The sequence below is a fragment of the Oncorhynchus mykiss genome, chromosome 2 (genome assembly GCF_013265735.2).
Source record: "Oncorhynchus mykiss isolate Arlee chromosome 2, USDA_OmykA_1.1, whole genome shotgun sequence".
Classification (NCBI taxonomy): Eukaryota; Metazoa; Chordata; class Actinopteri; order Salmoniformes; family Salmonidae; genus Oncorhynchus; species Oncorhynchus mykiss.
The window spans coordinates 102,184,030-102,204,782 of NC_048566.1; the positions used below are offsets into that span (position 1 = coordinate 102,184,030).

At 42.2% G+C, this 20,753-nt stretch overlaps 1 protein-coding gene across 1 annotated transcript in view; it reads left to right on the forward strand.

Moving 5' to 3' along the window:
- Positions 1 to 329: 329 nt before the first annotated feature.
- Positions 330 to 20,753, forward strand: part of LOC110501421 (calcium and integrin-binding family member 2) — a 53,902-nt gene continuing 33,478 nt past the window's right edge. The window contains exon 1 of the mRNA XM_036961240.1: positions 330 to 726. Coding sequence (XP_036817135.1) covers positions 676 to 726 — 51 coding nt within the window. The 5' untranslated portion in view covers positions 330 to 675. The remainder of the gene's footprint in view (positions 727 to 20,753) is intronic.

The following is a 20,753-nucleotide window of genomic DNA, read 5'->3' on the forward strand; positions in this document are numbered from 1 at the left end:
GACTTTTATATTGAAACTGGGTATCAGCCTTTTCAGTGACACCCACAGATTACAATTCCAAAGAGTTTACACAGATATTTCACGCAAATCGTAAATGTTTTTTAAACTTGCATTCTGGAACTAGAAAACGGAGGCTACGAATTAGAATTCTACTAATACATGAGGAAAATATGATTGAGCTTTTCTGCCGATGAAACAGGAGCCATATTTACGTCTGAGAAAGAAAGGTTTTCTGAATTCCAATGCTTGCGTGGGTGTGATGCAGACGCCCCCTGGTGGTAACTACAGTTCATTATCGGTACGATTCTCTCGTCAGTTGTGGACAGCCGCCTGTGCTGAAACTGAAACTGCCCAAGGCGTCAGCAGATTCTGCTCTTCAGACCTTTTCGGACTTTTGTCTGTCTGTAGGCTACTTCTGCTGCTTCAACAACTGGCTGCACTGAGAATTGTGCTAATTTTTCTTCTTCCTCTGCGTTTCAATACGTTTACAACATCTCATTGGAATACACCTCCAACTGTTTCCGAGCTTGCCATTCTCTGGACACTGAACATCTATGCGGAGTCATCATTTTTGTTTGACCACGTCGTGTAAATGCCCTAAATGACTAGACTTGAGAAAACGCATAGAAGTTCCAATGTGATGAATCTGTACAAGAGGAAAATTACTAGGCTAAGATGGGTAATAAGCAAACGATATTTACTGATGAACAGCTAGATGCTTACCAGGTAAGAGCCCGTGCGAACATTTATTGTAGTTTGATCATTGCAATGCATCTTTATGTTCAGAAACTCTGCTGTGATCAATAGTGACATTAGCAACCTGTTGTTGTCGCTCCAGAATAATAATTGTCGATCAATGAATGATGTAATAAAAAAAAGAACAATTTATGAAAATGCCTCGTAACACAAAAATGCATTGACTTGCTTACTGCTTATTTTACACAAAATAAAATAAAGTCCTATTTTCGATTGTGGACAAAAATATTTTGAAAAAATATAGACACGTAGGTCAGCTTCAAATACATATTGTGTTGACACTGCTCAGGTTGACATTTTGCTTCATATTAAAATATATTATACCAGTTAGCTCATTTCTAATGCATAGGGAAAAGCTACCTACCAGTTTTTCCAACCCAGGGTATGTTTTAGATCTGTCGGTCTCCTGCAAGCCTAGATAACTGTCTCTCTCTGTCCACCACGCTAAAAAGCAAAGTCTATCTTATAATGGTAGAGTGGTTACATTTACCAAATGCATGTCAGGTAAATGGCTGTTTTACTCTGTCCATCTCTTTAATAAAGAACACACAACACTTTACTACGATAACTGTCTGCTAGAAGAATAGCTGCGGGAAGTAGTGGTGCTTATGGTGCTGCAGAACCCCCTGAAACATGGGGGGGGGGGGGGGGTGGATGTGTATATACCCCAAAGAAATTCTCACAAAGGTAGAAGCCTTTACTAGTCCTGTAACAGTGGACCAATAAAGTAGTGCACTGGGCCTTTACTAGTCCTGTAACAGCTTAATGATAAAGTAGTGTTCTGGGCCTTTACTAGTCATGTATCAGCTTAATGATAAAGTAGTGTTCTGGGCCTTTACTAGTCCTGTACCAGCGGACCGATATAGTAGTGCTCTGGGCCTTTACTAGTCCTGTATCAGCTTAATGATAAAGTAGTGTTCTGGGCCTTTACTAGTCCTGTATCAGCTTAATGGTAAGTAGTGTTCTGGGCCTTTACTAGTCCTGTACCAGCGGACCGATATAGTAGTGCTCTGGGCCTTTGCTAGTCCTGTACCAGCGGACCGATATAGTAGTGCACTGGGCCTTTGCTAGTCCTGTACCAGCGGACCGATATAGTAGTGTTCTGGGCCTTTACTAGTCCTGTACCAGCGGACCGATATAGTAGTGTTCTGGGCCTTTACTAGTCCTGTATCAGCTTAATGATAAAATAGTGCTCTGGGCCTTTACTAGTCCTGTATCAGCTTAATGATAAAGTAGTGCTCTGGTCCTTTACTAGTCCTGTATCAGCTTAATGATAAAGTCGTTTACTGGGCCTTTACTAGTCCTGTAACAGCTTAATGATAAAGTAGTGCTTTGGGCCTTTACTAGTCCTGTATCAGCTTAATGATATAGTAGTGTTCTGGGCCTTTACTAGTCCTGTAACAGCTTAATGATAAAGTAGTGTTCTGGGCCTTTACTAGTCCTGTACCAGCGGACCGATATAGTAGTGCACTGGGCCTTTGCTAGTCCTGTACCAGCGGACCGATATAGTAGTGTTCTGGGCCTTTACTAGTCCTCTAACAGCTTAATGATAAAGTCGTGTTCTGGGACTTTACTAGTCATGTAACAGCTTAATGATAAAGTAGTGTTCTGGGCCTTTACTAGTCCTGTAACAGCTTAATGATAAAGTAGTGTTCTGGGCCTTTACTAGTCCTGTAACAGCTTAATGATAAAGTAGTGTTCTGGGCCTTTACTAGTCCTGTAACAGCTTAATGATAAAGTAGTGTTCTGGGACTTTACTAGTCCTGTAACAGCTTAATGATAAAGTAGTGTTCTGGGCCTTTACTAGTCCTGTACCAGCTTAATGATAAAGTAGTGTTCTGGGCCTTTACTAGTCCTGTACCAGCTTAATGATAAAGTAGTGTTCTGGGCCTTTACTAGTCCTGTAACAGCTTAATGATATAGTAGTGCTCTGGGCCTTTACTAGTCCTGTACCAGCTTAATGATAAAGTAGTGCTCTGGGCCTTTACTAGTCCTGTACCAGCTTAATGATAAAGTAGTGTTCTGGGCCTTTACTAGTCCTGTATCAGCTTAATGATATAGTAGTGTTCTGGGCCTTTACTAGTCCTGTAACAGCTTAATGATAAAGTAGTGTTCTGGGCCTTTACTAGTCCTGTATCAGCTTAATGATATAGTAGTGTTCTGGGCCTTTACTAGTCCTGTACCAGCTTAATGATATAGTAGTGCTCTGAGCCTTTACTAGTCCTGTACCAGCTTAATGGTAAGTAGTGTTCTGGGCCTTTACTAGTCCTGTAACAGCTTAATGATAAAGTAGTGTTCTGGGCCTTTACTAGTCCTGTAACAGCTTAATGATAAAGTAGTGTTCTGGGACTTTACTAGTCATGTAACAGCTTAATGATAAAGTAGTGTTCTGGGCCTTTACTAGTCCTGTACCAGCTTAATGATAAAGTAGTGTTCTGGGCCTTTACTAGTCCTGTACCAGCTTAATGATAAAGTAGTGTTCTGGACCTTTACTAGTCCTGTAACAGCTTAATGGTAAGTAGCGTTCTGGGCCTTTACTAGTCCTGTAACAGCTTAATGATAAATTCGTGTTCTGGGCCTTTACTAGTCCTGTAACAGCTTAATGATATAGTAGTGTTCTGGGCCTTTACTAGTCCTGTAACAGCTTAATGATAAAGTAGTGTTCTGGGCCTTTACTAGTCCTGTAACAGCTTAATGATATAGTAGTGTTCTGTACCTTTACTAGTCCTGTAACAGCTTAATGATAAAGTAGTGCTCTGTGCCTTTACTAGTCCTGTACCAGCTTAATGATATAGTAGTGCTCTGAGCCTTTACTAGTCCTGTATCAGCTTAATGGTAAGTAGTGTTCTGGGCCTTTACTAGTCCTGTATCAGCTTATGGTAAGTAGTGTTCTGGGCCTTTACTAGTCCTGTACCAGCTTAATGATAAAGTAGTGTTCTGGGCCTTTACTAGTCCTGTACCAGCTTAATGATATAGTAGTGTTCTGGGCCTTTACTAGTCCTGTACCAGCTTAATGATAAAGTAGTGTTCTGGGCCTTTACTAGTCCTGTAACAGCTTAATGATATGGTAGTGCTCTGGGCCTTTACTAGTCCTGTACCAGCTTAATGATAAAGTAGTGCTCTGGGCCTTTACTAGTCCTGTACCAGCTTAATGATATAGTAGTGTTCTGGGCCTTTACTAGTCCTGTACCAGCTTAATGATAAAGTAGTGCTCTGGGCCTTTACTAGTCCTGTACCAGCTTAATGATATAGCAGTGTTCTGGGCCCTTACTAGTCCTGTACCAGCTTAATGATAAAGTAGTGTTGTGGGCCTTTACTAGTCCTGTACCAGCTTAATGATATAGTAGTGTTCTGGGCCTTTACTAGTCCTGTATCAGCTTAATGATAAAGTAGTGTTCTGGGCCTTTACTAGTCCTGTATCAGCTTAATGATATAGTAGTGTTCTGGGCCTTTACTAGTCCTGTATCAGCTTAATGATAAAGTAGTGTTCTGGGCCTTTACTAGTCCTGTATCAGCTTAATGATAAAGTAGTGTTCTGGGCCTTTACTAGTCCTGTACCAGCTTAATGATATAGTAGTGTTCTGGGCCTTTACTAGTCCTGTATCAGCTTAATGATAAAGTAGTGTTCTGGGCCCTTACTAGTCCTGTACCAGCTTAATGATAAAGTAGTGTTCTGGGCCCTTACTAGTCCTGTACCAGCTTAATGATAAAGTAGTGTTCTGGGCCTTTACTAGTCCTGTACCAGCTTAATGATATAGTAGTGTTCTGGGCCTTTACTAGTCCTGTATCAGCTTAATGATAAAGTAGTGTTCTGGGCCTTTACTAGTCCTGTACCAGCTTAATGATATAGTAGTGTTCTGGGCCTTTACTAGTCCTGTATCAGCTTAATGATAAAGTAGTGTTCTGGACCTTTACTAGTCCTGTACCAGCTTAATGATATATTAGTGTTCTGGGCCTTTACTAGTCCTGTATCAGCTTAATGATATAGTAGTGTTCTGGGCCTTTACTAGTCCTGTACCAGCTTAATGATATAGTAGTGTTCTGGGCCTTTACTAGTCCTGTATCAGCTTAATGATAAAGTAGTGTTCTGGGCCTTTACTAGTCCTGTAACAGCTTAATGATAAAGTAGTGTTCTGGACCTTTACTAGTCCTGTAACAGCTTAATGATAAAGTCTTCTGTAGGGGTGGCACATTTTTTCTTCATCCCCAAAGACCAGTGAGTTTTTCCAATGGTTCGCAAAGAAGGGCAGCTATTGGTAGATGTGGAAAAAAAGAAGACATTAAATATCCCTTTGAGCATGTTGAAGATATTAAATTACACTTTGGATGGTTATCAATACACCCAGTCACTAAAAGGATACATGCGCCCTTCCTAACTCTGTTTCCGGAGAGGAAGGAAATCGCTCAGGGATTTCACCATGAGGCCAATGGTGACTTTAAAACAGTTATAGTTTAATGGCTGTGATAGGAGACAACTGAGGATGATCGACAACATTGTAGAGACTCAACAATACTAACCTAAAGGACAGAGTGAAAAGAAGGAAGCCTGTACAGATCACAAATATTCCAAAACATGCATCCTGTTTGCAATAATATATAAAGCACTAAAGTAAACCTGCTAAAAATATGGGAAAGAAAATAACTTCACGCCCTGAATACAAAGTGTTATGTTAGTGGCAAATCCAACACAATACAACACATCACTGAGTGCCCCTCCTCATAATTTCAAGATTGGTGGTGGCTGTGTCATGTTGGCTATATCATACTGTACGTAGCCTGTATCATACCGTATGTAGCCTGTATCATACCGTATGTAGCCTGTATCATACTGTATGTAGCCTGTATCATACTGTATGTAGACTATATCATACTGTATGTAGGGCGGCAGCGTAGAGAGTTGGACTAGTAACCGAAAGGTTCCAAGATCGAATCCCCGAGCTGACAAGGTACAAATCTGTTGTTCTGCACCTGAACAAGGCAGTTAACCCAATGTTCTTAGACCGTCATTGAAAATAAGAATTTGTTCTTAACTGACTTGCCTAGTTAAATAAAGGTAACATAATTTTTTTTTAGCCTATATCATACCGTATGTACCCTATATCATACTGAATGTAGCCTCTATCATACTGTATGTAGCCTATAGAGAATGATACAGGCTACATACACGCTATAGGCTACATACAGTATGATACAGGCTAAATAGAGAATGATACAGGCTACATACACGCTATTTAGCCTGTATCATACTGTATGTAGCCTCTATCATACTGTATGTAGCCTATATCATACCGTATGTAGCCTATATCATACTGTATGTAGCCTATAGCATGTATGTAGCCTGTATCATTCTCTATTTAGCCTATATCATACAGTATGTAGCCTATATTATACTCTATGTAGCCTATATCATACTATATGTACCCTATATCATACTGTATGTATCCTATAGCATGTATGTAGCCTGTATCATTCTCTATTTAGCCTATATCATACTATATGTAGCCTATATCATACTATATGTAGCCTATAGCATGTATGTAGCCTGTATTGTTCTCTATTTAGCCTATATCATACTATATGTAGCCTATATCATACTGTATGTAGCCTCTATCATACTGTATGTAGCCTCTAGCATACTGTATGTAGCCTATAGCATGTATGTAGCCTGTATCATTCTCTATTTAGCCTATATCATACATTATGTAGCCTATATCATTCAGTATGTAGCCTATATCATACTGTATGTAGCCTATATCATACTATATGTACCCTATATCATACTGTATGTATCCTATAGCATGTATGTAGCCTGTATCATTCTCTATTTAGCCTATATCATACTATATGTAGCCTATATCATACTGTATGTAGCCTCTATCATACTGTATGTAACCTATATCATACTGTATGTAGCCTATAGCATGTATGTGGCCTGTATCATTCTCTATTTATATCATGCTGTATGTAGCCTATATCATGCTGTATGTAGCCTATATCATGCTGTATGTAGCCTATATTATACTGTATGTAGCCTGTATCATTCTCTATTTAGCCTATATCATACAGTATGTAGCCTATATCATACTCTATGTAGCCTATATCATACTATATGTACCCTATATCATACTGTATGTATCCTATAGCATGTATGTAGGCTGTATCATTCTCTATTTCGCCTATATCATACTATATGTAGCCTATATCATACTGTATGTAGCCTCTATCATACTGTATGTAGCCTCTAGCATACTGTATGTAGCCTATAGCATGTATGTAGCCTGTATCATTCTCTATTTAGCCTATATCATACATTATGTAGCCTATATCATTCAGTATGTAGCCTATATCATACTGTATGTAGCCTATATCATACTATATGTACCCTATATCATACTGTATGTATCCTATAGCATGTATGTAGCCTGTATCATTCTCTATTTAGCCTATATCATACTATATGTAGCCTATATCATACTGTATGTAGCCTCTATCATACTGTATGTAGCCTAAATCATACTGTATGTAGCCTATAGCATGTATGTGGCCTGTATCATTCTCTATTTATATCATGCTGTATGTAGCCTATATCATGCTGTATGTAGCCTATATTATGCTGTATGTAGCCTATATCATACTGTATATAGCCTACATCATACTGTATGTAGCCTTCATCATACTGTATGTAGCCTATATTATACTCTATGTAGCCTATATCATACTGTATGTAGGCTGATGATGATATAGGCTACATAGAGTATGATATAGGCTACATACATGCTATAGGCTACATACAACACGCTATAGGCAACATACAGTATGATATAGGATGCAGCCTATATCATGTATGTAGCCTGTATCATACTGTATGTAGCCTTCATCAAACTGTATGTAGCCGAAGCATGTATATAGCCTGTATCATACTGTATGTACCCTATATCATACTGTATGTAGTCTATATCATACTTCATGTAACCTATATCATGTAAGTAGCCTATATCATACTGTATGTAGCCTATATCATCCTGTATGTATCCTATATTTTATACCCTATGTAGCCTATATCATACTCTATGTAGCCTATATCATATTGTATGTAGCCTATATCATACTGTATGTAGCCGAAAGCATGTATATTGCCTGTATCATACTGTATGTACACTATATCATACTGTATGTAGCCCATATCATACTTTGTGTAACCTATATCATGTAAGTAGCCTATATCATACTGTATGTAGCCTATATCATACTCTATGTAGCCTATATCATGTATGTAGCCTATATCATACTGTATGTAGCCTATATTATACTGTTAATAGCCTATATCATGTATGTAGCCTGTATGTATTATCTAACATCAGGATGATAACATCCCCAAAACATTAGTTATGGTTTTATCTAACGTCAGGTTGATAACATCCCCAAAACATTAGTTATGGTTTTACCCCAAAACATTCCAAAAATGTTTCTGATAACAAATGTTTTTTGTTTTTTAAAATATCTTAAATTAATCATCCTTGGAATGTTCTCCTAATTTCCACCAAAAAAATGGCACAACATCTGTAACAACTTAAAAATCAAATCAAATTCTATTGGTCGGAGACATGCGTGGTTGGAGACGTGTGTGTGTGTGTGGCCCTCAGTCATGGGTGAACAGGGACTACAGGAATGGGCTGAGCACAGACATTCCCAAAACATTCTCATTAGGTTTCCAGGTAAAGAACGGACAAAATGCGAATGTTGTATACAAACATTGAATAATATTCAGCACAACTGGACAGTATTCGTTTTATGAGAACATTTGCCGCAACTTAACAAATGTTCTGGGAACTTTCACAAAACCAATTTTGGTTTGCTGGGGTGCCTGTGTTGTCCATTAACCCTAAGCAGTCTTATTCTGCACAGGTTTACCTGGTGATTCTGGCCTGTTTAATAATGGATGCCAGAGGATTCTGATAGCAGCATGGCTGGAAACCTTACCCTTCTCAGAAGATACCTCATACATACCTCAACATTAACCCTAATCCTAATGTCAGATACCTTAGGTTACACTAACCAAGACCGTCTCTGGTTACTTCTCTGGAAGCTTCTCTTAGCTGCAGTTCTTAACTGTTACCTTGGCATTTCAGCAGTCAGTTCTGATGTCCATGAAATACAGTGAGCTCCAATATTATTGGGACAGTGACACGTGTTGTTGTTCTGGTTCTCTATTCCAACACTTTGGAATTGAAATGATAACTTAACTATGAGGTTAAAGTGCAGACTGTAATGTTTAAATTATATATTGTTTTCATCCATACCCATTTGGAAATTACAGCACTTTTTGTACATAGTCCATTCATTTTAGGACACCAAAAGTATTGGGACAAATTCACTTAAATGTGTATTAAAGTAGTAAGAAGTGTAATATTTGGTTATTCTTAGTACACAACATCTACTTCAAGCTTGTGACTCCAAAAACTTGTTGGATGCATTCGCTGTATGTTTTGGTTGTGTTTCCGATTATTTTGTGCCCAATAGAAATGAATGGTAGATAAAGTATTGTGTTGTCTTGGAGTCGCTGTTATTGTCAATAAGAATATAATATGTTTCTTAACACCTCTACATTCATTGTGATGTTACCATGATTACGGATAATCCTGAATGAATCCTGGATAATGATGAGTGAGAAAGTTACAGATTCACAAATATCATACCCCCAAACAATGCTAACCCACTTGTTATTGTAATGGTGAGAGGTTAGAATGTCTTGGGGGTTATGATATGTGTGTGTCTCTGTGGTAGACCTGTTCCCTTCCCGTCTCTGTGGTAGACCTGTTCCCTTCCCATCTCTCTGTCCTCTTCCCTTCCCATCTCTCTGTCCTCTTCCCTTCCCATCTCTTTGTCCTCTTCCCTTCCCATCTCTCTGTCCTCTTCCCTTCCCATCTCTCTGTCCTCTTCCCTTCCCATCTCTCTGTCCTCTTCCCTTCCCATCTCTCTGTCCTCTTCCCTTCCCATCTCTATGTCCTCGTCCCTTCCCATCTCTCTGTCCTCGTCCCTTCCCATCTCTCTGTCCTCGTCCCTTCCCATCTCTCTGTCCTCGTCCCTTCCCATCTCTCTGTCCTCGTCCCTTCCCAACTCTCTGTCCTCGTCCCTTCCCATCTCTCTGTCCTCGTCCCTTCCTCTTTTTCTGTCATGTTCCCATTTAATCTCTCCAGACATTGTTTCATTTTTTTCATTTTTTTTTATTTTGCCTTTATTTAACCAGGTAGGCTAGTTGAGAACAAGTTCTCATTTGCAAATGCGACCTGGCCAAGATAAAGCAAAGCAGTTTGACACATACAACAACACAGAGTTACACATGGAATAAACAAAACATAGTCAATAATACAGTAGAACAAAAGAAAACAAAAAGTCTATATACAGTGAGTGCAAATCAGGTAAGATAAGGTCGTTAAGGCAATAAATAGGCCATCGTGGCGAAGTAATTACAATATAGCAATTAAACACTGGAATGGTAGATGTGCATAAGATGAATGTGCAAGTAGAGATACTGGGGTGCACAGGAGCAAGATAAATAAATACAGTATGGGGATGAGGTAGGTAGATAGATGGGCTGTTTACAGATGGGCTATGTACAGGAGCAGTGATCTGTAAGCTGCTCTGACAGCTGGTGCTTAAAGCTAGTGAGGGAGATATGAGTCTCCAGCTTCAGTGATTTTTACAGTTCGTTCCAGTCATTGGCAGCAGAGAATTGGAAGGGAAGACGACCAAAGGAGGAGTTGGCTTTGGGGGTGACCAGTGAGATATACCTGCTGGAGCACGTGTTACGAGTGGGAGCTGCTATGGTGACCACCTAGCAGAGATTTGTAGATAACCTGTACCCAGTGGGTTTGGCGACGAGTATGAAACGAGGGCCAACCAACGAGAGCATACAGGTCGCAATGGTGGATAGTGTATGGGGCTTTGGTGACAAAACGGATGGCACTGTGATAGACTGCATCCAGTTTGTTGAGTAGAGTGTTGGAGACAATTTTATAGATTATATATAGATCACCGAAGTCAAGGATCTGTAGGATGGTCAGTTTTACGAGGGTATGTTTGGCAGCATGAGTGAAGGATGCTTTGATGCGATACAGGAAGCCAACTATAGATTTAATTTTGGATTGGAGATGCTTAATGTGAGTCTGGAAGGAGAGTTTACAGTCTAACCAGGTATTTGTAGTTGTCCACGTAATCTAAGTCAGAGCCGTCCAGAGTAGTGATGCTGGATGGGCGAGCAGGTGTGGGCAGTGATCGTTTGAATAGCATGCGTTTAGTTTTACTTCCGTTTAAGAGCAGTTGGACGCCATGGAAGGAGAGTTGTATGGCATTGAAGCTCGTCTGGAGGTTAGTACGGAGAAGGTACGGTGGAATACGAAATGGTCGGTAATCAAAATCAAATAAAATGTATTTATAAAGCCCTTCGTACATCAGCTGATATCTCAAAGTGCTGTACAGCCTAAAACCCCAAACAGCAAGCAATGCAGGTGTAGAAGCACGGTGGCTAGGAAAAACTACCTAGGAAGAAACCTAGAGAGGAACCAGGCTATGTGGGGTGGCCAGTCCTCTTCTGGCTGTGCCGGGTGGAGATTATAACAGAACATGGCCAAGATGTTCAAATGTTCATAAATGACCAGCATGGTCAAATAATAATAATCACAGGCAGAACAGTTGAAACTGGAGCAGCAGCACGGCCAGGTGGACTGGGGACAGCAAGGAGTCATCATGCCATGTAGTCCTGAGGCATGTTCCAAGGGCTCAGGTCCTCCGAGAGAGAGAAAGAAAGCGAGAAAGAGATAATTAGAGAGAGCATACTTAATCAGTGACTCAACCCACTCATGTGACGCACCCCTCCTAGGGACGGTATGAAAGAGCCCTAGTAAGCCAGTGACTCAGCCCCTGTAATAGGGTTAGAGGCAGAGAAACCCAGTGGAAAGAGGGGAACCAGCCAGGCAGAGACAGCAAGGGCGGTTCGTTGCTCCAGAGCCTTTCCGTTCACCTTCACACTCCTGGGCCAGACTACACTCAATCATATGACCCAATGAAGAGATGAGTCTTCAGTAAAGACTTAGTTGAGACCGAGTTTGCGTCTCTCACATGGGTAGGCAGACCATTCCATAAAATGGAGCTCTATAGGAGAAAGCCCTGCCTCCAGCTGTTTGCTTAGAAATCCTAGGGACAATTAGGAGGCCTGTGTCTTGTGACCGAAGCGTACGTGTAGGTATGTATGACAGGACCAAATCAGAGAGATAGGTAGGAGCAAGCCCATGTAATGCTTTGTAGGTTAGCAGTAAAACCTTGAAATCAGCCCTTGCCTTGACAGGAAGCCAGTGTAGGGAGGCTAGCACTGGAGTAATATGATATTTTTTTTTTGTTCTAGTCAGGATTTTAGCAGCTGTATTTAGCACTAACTGAAGTTTATTTAGTGCTTTATCCGGGTAGCCGGATGGTGTAATGGTATAAGAACTGGCCGTCGAGCACGTTCGGAACAGAGAGTAAAAGGAGCAGGTTTCTGGGCATGATAGCATAGATTCAAGGCATATTTTACAGACAAAGGTAAGGTAGGATGTGAGTACATTGGAGGTAAACCTAGGCATTGAGTAATGGTGAGAGCGATATAGACTGTAGAGACGTTTAAACCAGGTGATGTCATCGCATACGTAGGAGGTGGGACAACATGGTTGGTTAAGGCATATTGAGCAGGGCTAGAGGCTCTACAGTGAAATAAGACAGTAATCACTAACCAGGACAGTAATGGATGAGGCATATTGATATTAGAGAGAGGCATGTGTAGCCAAGTGAACATATGGGTCCAGTGAGTGGTTGGGCTGACTGGGGACACGGCGATTCAGACAGTTAGCAGGCCGATACTAACAGTTAGTAGTTAGCAGACTGGGGCTGGCAAGCCAGCAGTTACCAGACACGGTTTGCAAGCAAGCAGTTAGCAGGGGCTAGCAGTTAACAGACCGGGGCTAGCAAGTTAGTCTTTGGGGGACGTCACGATGGGGGTGAGTCTGTCTTTGCCTCTCTGTGCGGTGACGTCGATAGACCAGTCGTGGAATTAGTAGGGTTCCAATTAGCTCTAGGTAGCTAGCAGGCCAGGAAGGTTTGCAGAATGGGTCTTCAGCGGACGTCGCACCTGAGGGGCCTGTTGGAATCCTCGGGCAGATTATGTCGGTTTTCCAGTCGTAGAGGATCATTGAAAATATGAATTTGTTCTTAACTGACTTGCCTAGTTAAATAAAGATGAAAAATGTGTTTTAAATCTACAGTACAGTTAATGGATGGTACAGTACATCTACGGTACAGTAAATCTACGGTACAGTAAATCTACAGTACAGTTCATCTACAGTACAGTACATCTACAGTTCATATACAGTACAGTTCATATACAGTACAGTTCATCTACAGTACAGTTCATCTACAGTACAGTACATCTACAGTATAGTACAGTTCATCTACAGTACAGTTCATCTACAGTACAGTTCATCTACAGTACAGTGCATCTACAGTACAGTGCATCTACAGTACATCAATAGTACAGTACAGTACATCTACAGTACAGTTAATCTGCAGTACAGTTCATCTACAGTACGGTACAGTTCATCTGCAGTACAGTTCATCTGCAGTATAGTTCATCTACAGTACAGTACATCTACAGTACGGTACAGTTCATCTACTGTACAGTTAATCTACAGTACAGTACATCTACAGTACATCTACAGTACAGTTCATATACACTACAGTACAGTTCATCTATAGTACAGTTTATCTACAGTACATCAACAGTACAGTTCATCTACAGTACAGTTCATATACAGTACAGTACAGTTCATCTACAGTACAGCACATCTACAGTACAGTACAGTACATCTACAGTACAGTACATCCACAGTACAGTAGAGTTCATCTACAATACAGTTCATCTACAGTACAGTACATCTACAATACAGTTCATCTACAGTACAGTACATCTACAGTACAGTTCATCTACAGTACAGGACATATACAGTACAGGACATCTACAGTACAGGACATCTACAGTACAGGACATCTACAGTACAGGACATCTACAGTACAGGACATCTACAGTACATATACAGTACAGTACATCTACATTACAGTTCATCTACAGTACATCTACAGTACAGTACATCTACAGTACATCTACAGTACAGTACATCTACAGTACATCTACAGTACAGTTCATCTACAGTACATCTACAGTACAGTTCATCTACAGTACATCTACAGTACAGTACATCTACAGTACATCTACAGTACAGTTCATCTACAGTACATCTACAGTACAGTTCATCTACAGTACATATACAGTACAGTTCATCTACAGTACATATACAGTACATCTACATTACAGTTCATCTACAGTACATCTACAGTACAGTACATCTACAGTACATCTACAGTACAGTACATCTACAGTACATCTACAGTACAGTACATCTACAGTACAGTTCATCTACAGTACAGTTCATCTACAGTACAGTTAATCTACAGTACAGTACATATGCAGTACATCTGCAGTACATCTACAGTTCATCTACAGTACAGTGCATCTACAGTACAGTGCATCTACAGTACAGTGCATCAATAGTACAGTACAGTACATCTACAGTACAGTTAATCTACAGTACAGTTAATCTACAGTACATCTACAGTACAGTTCATCTACAGTACATCTACAGTACAGTTCATCTACAGTTCATCTACAGTACAGTTCATCTACAGTACAGTTCATCTACAGTTCATCTACAGTACAGTTCATCTACAGTACAGTTCATCTACAGTACAGTACATCTACAGTACATCTACAGTACAGTACATCTACAGTACATCTACAGTACAGTTCATCTACAGTACAGTACATCTACAGTTAATCTACAGTACAGTACATCTACAGTACATCTACAGTACAGTACATCTACAGTTCATCTACAGTACAGTACATCTACAGTACATCTACAGTACAGTACATCTACAGTACATCTACAGTACAGTTCATCTACAGTACAGTACATCTACAGTTCATCTACAGTACAGTACATCTACAGTACATCTACAGTACAGTTCATCTACAGTACATCTACAGTACAGTACAGGATATCAACAGTACAGTTCATCTACAGTACAGTTCATCTACAGTACAGTTCATATACAGTACAGTACAGTTCATCTACAGTACAGTTCATCTACAGTACAGTACATCTACAGTACAGTTCATATACAGTACATCTACAGTACAGTTCATCCACAGTACAGTACAGTTTATCTACAATACAGTTCATCTACATTACCGTTCATCTACAGTACCGTACATAGACAGTCTACAGTACAGTACATCTACAGTACAGGACATCTACAGTACAGGACATCTACAGTACAGGACATCTACAGTACAGTTCATATACAGTACATCTACAGTACAGTTCATCCACAGTACAGTACAGTTTATCTACAATACAGTTCATCTACATTACCGTTCATCTACAGTACCGTACATAGACAGTCTACAGTACAGTACATCTACAGTACAGGACATCTACAGTACAGGACATCTACAGTACAGTTCACCTACAGTACATCTACAGTACAGTTCATCTACAGTACATATACATTACAGTTCATCTACAGTACATCTACAATACAGTACATCTACAGTACATCTACAGTACAGTTCATCTACAGTAAATCTACAGTACAGTAAATCTACAGTACAGTTCATCTACAGTACAGTTCATCTACAGTACATATACAGTACATCTGCCGTACATCTACAGTACAGTACATATCTACAGTACAGTTCATCTACAGTTCATCTACAGTACAGTACATCTACAGTTCATCTACAGTACAGTACATCTACAGTACATCTACAGTACAGTACATATCTACAGTTCATCTACAGTTCATCTACAGTTCATCTACAGTACAGTACATCTACAGTTCATCTACAGTACATCTACAGTACAGTTAATCTACAGTACATCTACAGTACAGTACATCTACAGTTCATCTACAGTACATCTACAGTACAGTTAATCTACAGTACATCTACAGTACAGTACAGGATATCTACAGTACAGTTCATCTACAGTACAGTTCATCTATGTTGGCCTGGCAGAGCTTTTTGGGGCTGGCAGAGCTTTTTGGGGCTGGCAGAGCTGTGTTGGTCTGGTAGAGCTGTGTTGGTCTGGTAGAGCTGTGTTGGTCTGGTAGAGCCGTGTTGGTCTGGTAGAGCCGTGTTGGTAGAGCCGTGTTGGTAGAGCCGTGTTGGTAGAGCTGTGTTGGGCTGGTAGAGCTGTGTTGGTCTGGCAGAACTGTGTTAGCCTGGTAGAGCTGTATTGGCCTGGCAGAGCCGTGTTAGCCTGGTAGAGCTGTGTTTGGTCTGGCAGTACTGTGTTGGCCTGGTAGAGCTGTGTTGGTCTGGCAGAACTGTGTTAGCCTGGCAGAGCTGTGTTGGCCTGGCAGAGCTGTGTTGGCCTGGCAGAGCTGTGTTGGCCTGGCAGAGCTGTGTTGGCCTGACAGAGCTGTGTTGGCCTGGCAGAGCTGTGTTGGCCTGGCATAGCCGTGTTGGTCTGGCAGAACTGTGTTGGCCTGGTAGAGCCGTGTTGGCAGAGCTGGCACCATGTGACAGAGAGAAAAGGAAAGGGTGAACAGGTTCAGCCTATTAACAGGTTCAGCCTATTAACTGGATTAGACTATAAACAGGGTCAGACTATGAACTGGGTCAGATTTTAAATTTCTCTGTCTTCAGAAGCTGAGAGACTGACTGTGTTATTCAGGGTGCTGGGAGGCTGCCATTAAGGCTGGCAGAGAGGGAGGATGGCAGGATTGAAGGAGAAGAGAGGGTGGCAGGTTTGAAGGGGTAAGGAGTGGCAGGGTTGAATGAGAAGAGAGGGTGGAATGGGTTTAAGGGGTAGGGAGGGTGAAAGCGCTGAAGGAGAAGAGAGGGTGGAATGGGTTGAAGAAGCATTTCGCTACACTCGCATTAACATCTGCTAACCATGTGTATGTGACAAATACAATTTGATTTGATTTGAAGAAGGGAGGGTGGCAGAATTGACGGAACAGGGAGGGAGGAATGGGTTGAAGGGGTAGGGAGGTGTGTGTCTGGACTAGTAGGTGAGGGTGCAGTGTGTCTGGACTAGTAGGTGATGGTGTAGTGTCTGGACTAGTAGGTGATGGTGTAGTGTTTGGATTAGTAGGTGATGGTGTGGTTTCTGGACTAGTAGGTGATGGTGTAGTATCTGGACTAGTAGGTGATGGTGTAGTGTCTGGACTAGTAGGTGATGGTACAGTGTGTCTGGACTAGTAGGTGATGGTGTAGTGTCTGGACTAGTAGGTGATGGTGTAGTGTCTGGACTAGTAGGTGATGGTGCAGTGTGTTTGGACTAGTAGGTGATGGTACAGTGTGTCTGGACTAGTAGGTGATGGTGCAGTGTGTCTGGACTAGTAGATGATGGTGTAGTGTCTGGACTAGTAGGTGATGGTACAGTGTGTTTGGACTGGTAGGTGATGGTGCAGTGTGTCTGGACTAGTAGGTGATGGTGCAGTGTGTCTGGACTAGTAGGTGATGGTGCAGTGTGTCTGGACAGGTAGGTGATGGTGTAGTGTGTCTGGACTAGTAGGTGATGGTACAGTGTGTCTGGACTAGTAGGTGATGGTGTAGTGTCTGGACTAGTAGGTGATGGTGTAGTGTTTGGATTAGTAGGTGATGGTGTGGTTTCTGGACTAGTAGGTGATGGTGTAGTGTCTGGACTAGTAGGTGATGGTACAGTGTGTCTGGACTAGTAGGTGATGGTGTAGTGTCTGGACTAGTAGGTGATGGTGCAGTGTGTTTGGACTAGTAGGTGATGGTACAGTGTGTCTGTACTAGTAGGTGATGGTACAGTGTGTCTGGACTAGTAGGTGATGGTACAGTGTGTCTGGACTAGTAGGTGATGGTACAGTGTGTCTGGACTAGTAGGTGATGGTACAGTGTGTCTGGACTAGTAGGTGATGGTGCAGTGTGTCTGGACTAGTAGGTGATGGTACAGTGTGTCTGGACTAGTAGGTGATGGTACAGGGTGTCTGGACTTGTAGGTGATGGTGCAGTGTGTCTGGACTAGTAGGTGATGGTGCAGTGTGTCTGGACTAGTAGGTGATGGTACAGTGTGTCTGGACTAGTAGGTGATGGTGCAGTGTGTCTGGACTAGTAGGTGATGGTACAGTGTGTCTGGACTAGTAGGTGATGGTGCAGTGTGTCTGGACTAGTAGGTGATGGTGCAGTGTGTCTGGACTAGTAGGTGATGGTACAGTGTGTCTGGACTAGTAGGTGATGGTACAGTGTGTCTGGACTAGTAGGTGATGGTACAGTGTGTCTGGACTAGTAGGTGATGGTGCAGTGTGTCTGGACTAGTAGGTGATGGTACAGTGTGTCTGGACTAGTAGGTGATGGTGTAGTGTCTGGACTAGTAGGTGATGGTGTAGTGTCTGGACTAGTAGGTGATGGTGCAGTGTGTCTGGACAGGTAGGTGATGGTGTAGTGTGTCTGGACTAGTAGGTGATGGTACAGTGTGTCTGGACTAGTAGGTGATGGTGTAGTGTCTGTACTAGTAGGTGATGGTGTAGTGTTTGGATTAGTAGGTGATGGTGTGGTTTCTGGACTAGTAGGTGATGGTGTAGTGTCTGGACTAGTAGGTGATGGTACAGTGTGTCTGGACTAGTAGGTGATGGTGCAGTGTGTCTGGACTAGTAGGTGATGGTGCAGTGTGTCTGGACTAGTAGGTGATGGTGCAGTGTGTCTGGACTAGTAGGTGATGGTACAGTGTGCCTGGACTAGTAGGTGATGGTGCAGTGTGTCTGGACTAGTAGGTGATGGTGCAGTGTGTCTGGACTAGTAGGTGATGGTGCAGTGTGTCTGGACTAGTAGGTGATGGTGCAGTGTGTCTGGACTAGTAGGTGATGGTACAGTGTGTCTGGACTAGTAGGTGATGGTACAGTGTGTCTGGACTAGTAGGTGATGGTACAGTGTGTCTGAACTAGTAGGTGATGGTGCAGTGTGTCTGGACTAGTAGGTGATGGTGTAGTGTTTGGATTAGTAGGTGATGGTGTGGTTTCTGGACTACTAGGTGATGGTGTAGTGTCTGGACTAGTAGGTGATGGTGTAGTGTCTGGACTATTAGGTGATGTTGCAGTGTGTTTAGACTAGTAGGTGATGGTACAGTGTGTCTGGACTAGTAGGTGAGGGTGCAGTGTGTCTGGACTAGTAGGTTATGTTACAGTGTGTCTGGACTAGTAGGTGATGGTGTAGTGTCTGGACTAGTAGGTTATGGTACAGTGTGTCTGGACTAGTAGGTGATGGTACAGTGTGTCTGGACTAGTAGGTGATGGTACAGTGTGTCTGGACTAGTAGGTAATGGTACAGTGTGTCTGGACTAGTAGGTGATGGTGTAGTGTCTGGACTAGTAGGTGATGGTGTAGTGTCTGGATTAGTAGGTGATGGTAGGGTTTCTGGACTAGTAGGTGATGGTACAGTGTGTCTGGACTAGTAGGTGATGGTGTAGTATCTGGACTAGTAGGTGATGGTGCAGTGTTTCTGGACTATTAGGTGATGGTGCAGTGTGTCTGGACTAGTAGGTGATGGTACAGTGTGTCTGGACTCGTAGGTGATGGTGCAGTGTGTCTGGACTAGTATGTGATGGTGCAGTGTGTCTGGACTAGTAGACGATGGTGTAGTGTCTGGACTAGTAGGTGATGGTGCAGTGTGTCTTGACTAGTAGGTGATGGTGCAGTGTGTCTGGACAAGTAGGTGATGGTGCAGTGTGTCTGGACTAGTAGGTGATGGTACAGTGTGTCTGGACTAGTAGGTGATGGTACAGTGTGTCTGGACTAGTAGGTGATGGTACAGTGCGTCTGGACTAGTAGGTGATGGTGTAGTGTCTGGACTATTAGGTGATGGTGCAGTGTGTTTGGACTAGTAGGTGATGGTACATTGTGTCTGGACTAGTAGGTGAGGGTGCAGTGTGTCTGGACTAGTAGGTGATGGTACAGTGTGTCTGGACTAGTAGGTAATGGTACAGTGTTTCTGGACTAGTAGGTGATGGTACAGTGTGTCTGGACTAGTAGGTACTGGTACAGTTTTTCTGGACTAGTAGGTGATGGTGTAGTGTCTGGACTAGTAGGTGATGGTGTAGTGTCTGGATTAGTAGGTGATGGTAGGGTTTCTGGACTAGTAGGTGATGGTACAGTGTGTCTGGACTAGTAGGTGATGGTGTAGTATCTGGACTAGTAGGTGATGGTGCAGTGTTTCTGGACTATTAGGTGATGGTGCAGTGTGTCTGGACTAGTAGGTGATGGTACAGTGTGTCTGGACTAGTAGGTGATGGTGCAGTGTGTCTGGACTAGTAGGTGATGGTGCAGTGTGTCTGGACTAGTAGGTGATGGTGCAGTGTGTCTGGACTAGTAGGTGATGGTACAGTGTGTCTGGACTAGTAGGTGATGGTACAGTGTGTCTGGACTAGTAGGTGATGGTACAGTGTGTCTGGACTAGTAGGTGATGGTGCAGTGTGTCTGGACTAGTAGGTGATGGTGCAGTGTGTCTGGACTAGTAGGTGATGGTGCAGTGTGTCTGGACTAGTAGGTGATGGTGCAGGGTGCCTGGACTAGTAGGTGATGGTGCAGTGTGTCTGGACTAGTAGGTGATGGTACAGTGTGTCTGGACTAGTAGGTGATGGTACAGTGTGTCTGGAATAGTAGGTAATGGTACAGTGTGTCTGGACTAGTAGGTGATTGTGCAGTGTGTCTGGACTAGTAGGTGATGGTGCAGTGTGTCTGGACTAGTAGGTGATGGTACAGTGTGTCTGGACTAGTAGGTGATGGTACAGTGTGTCTGGACTAGTAGGTGATGGTACAGTGTGTCTGGACTAGTAGGTAATGGTACAGTGTGTCTGGACTAGTAGGTGATGGTACAGTGT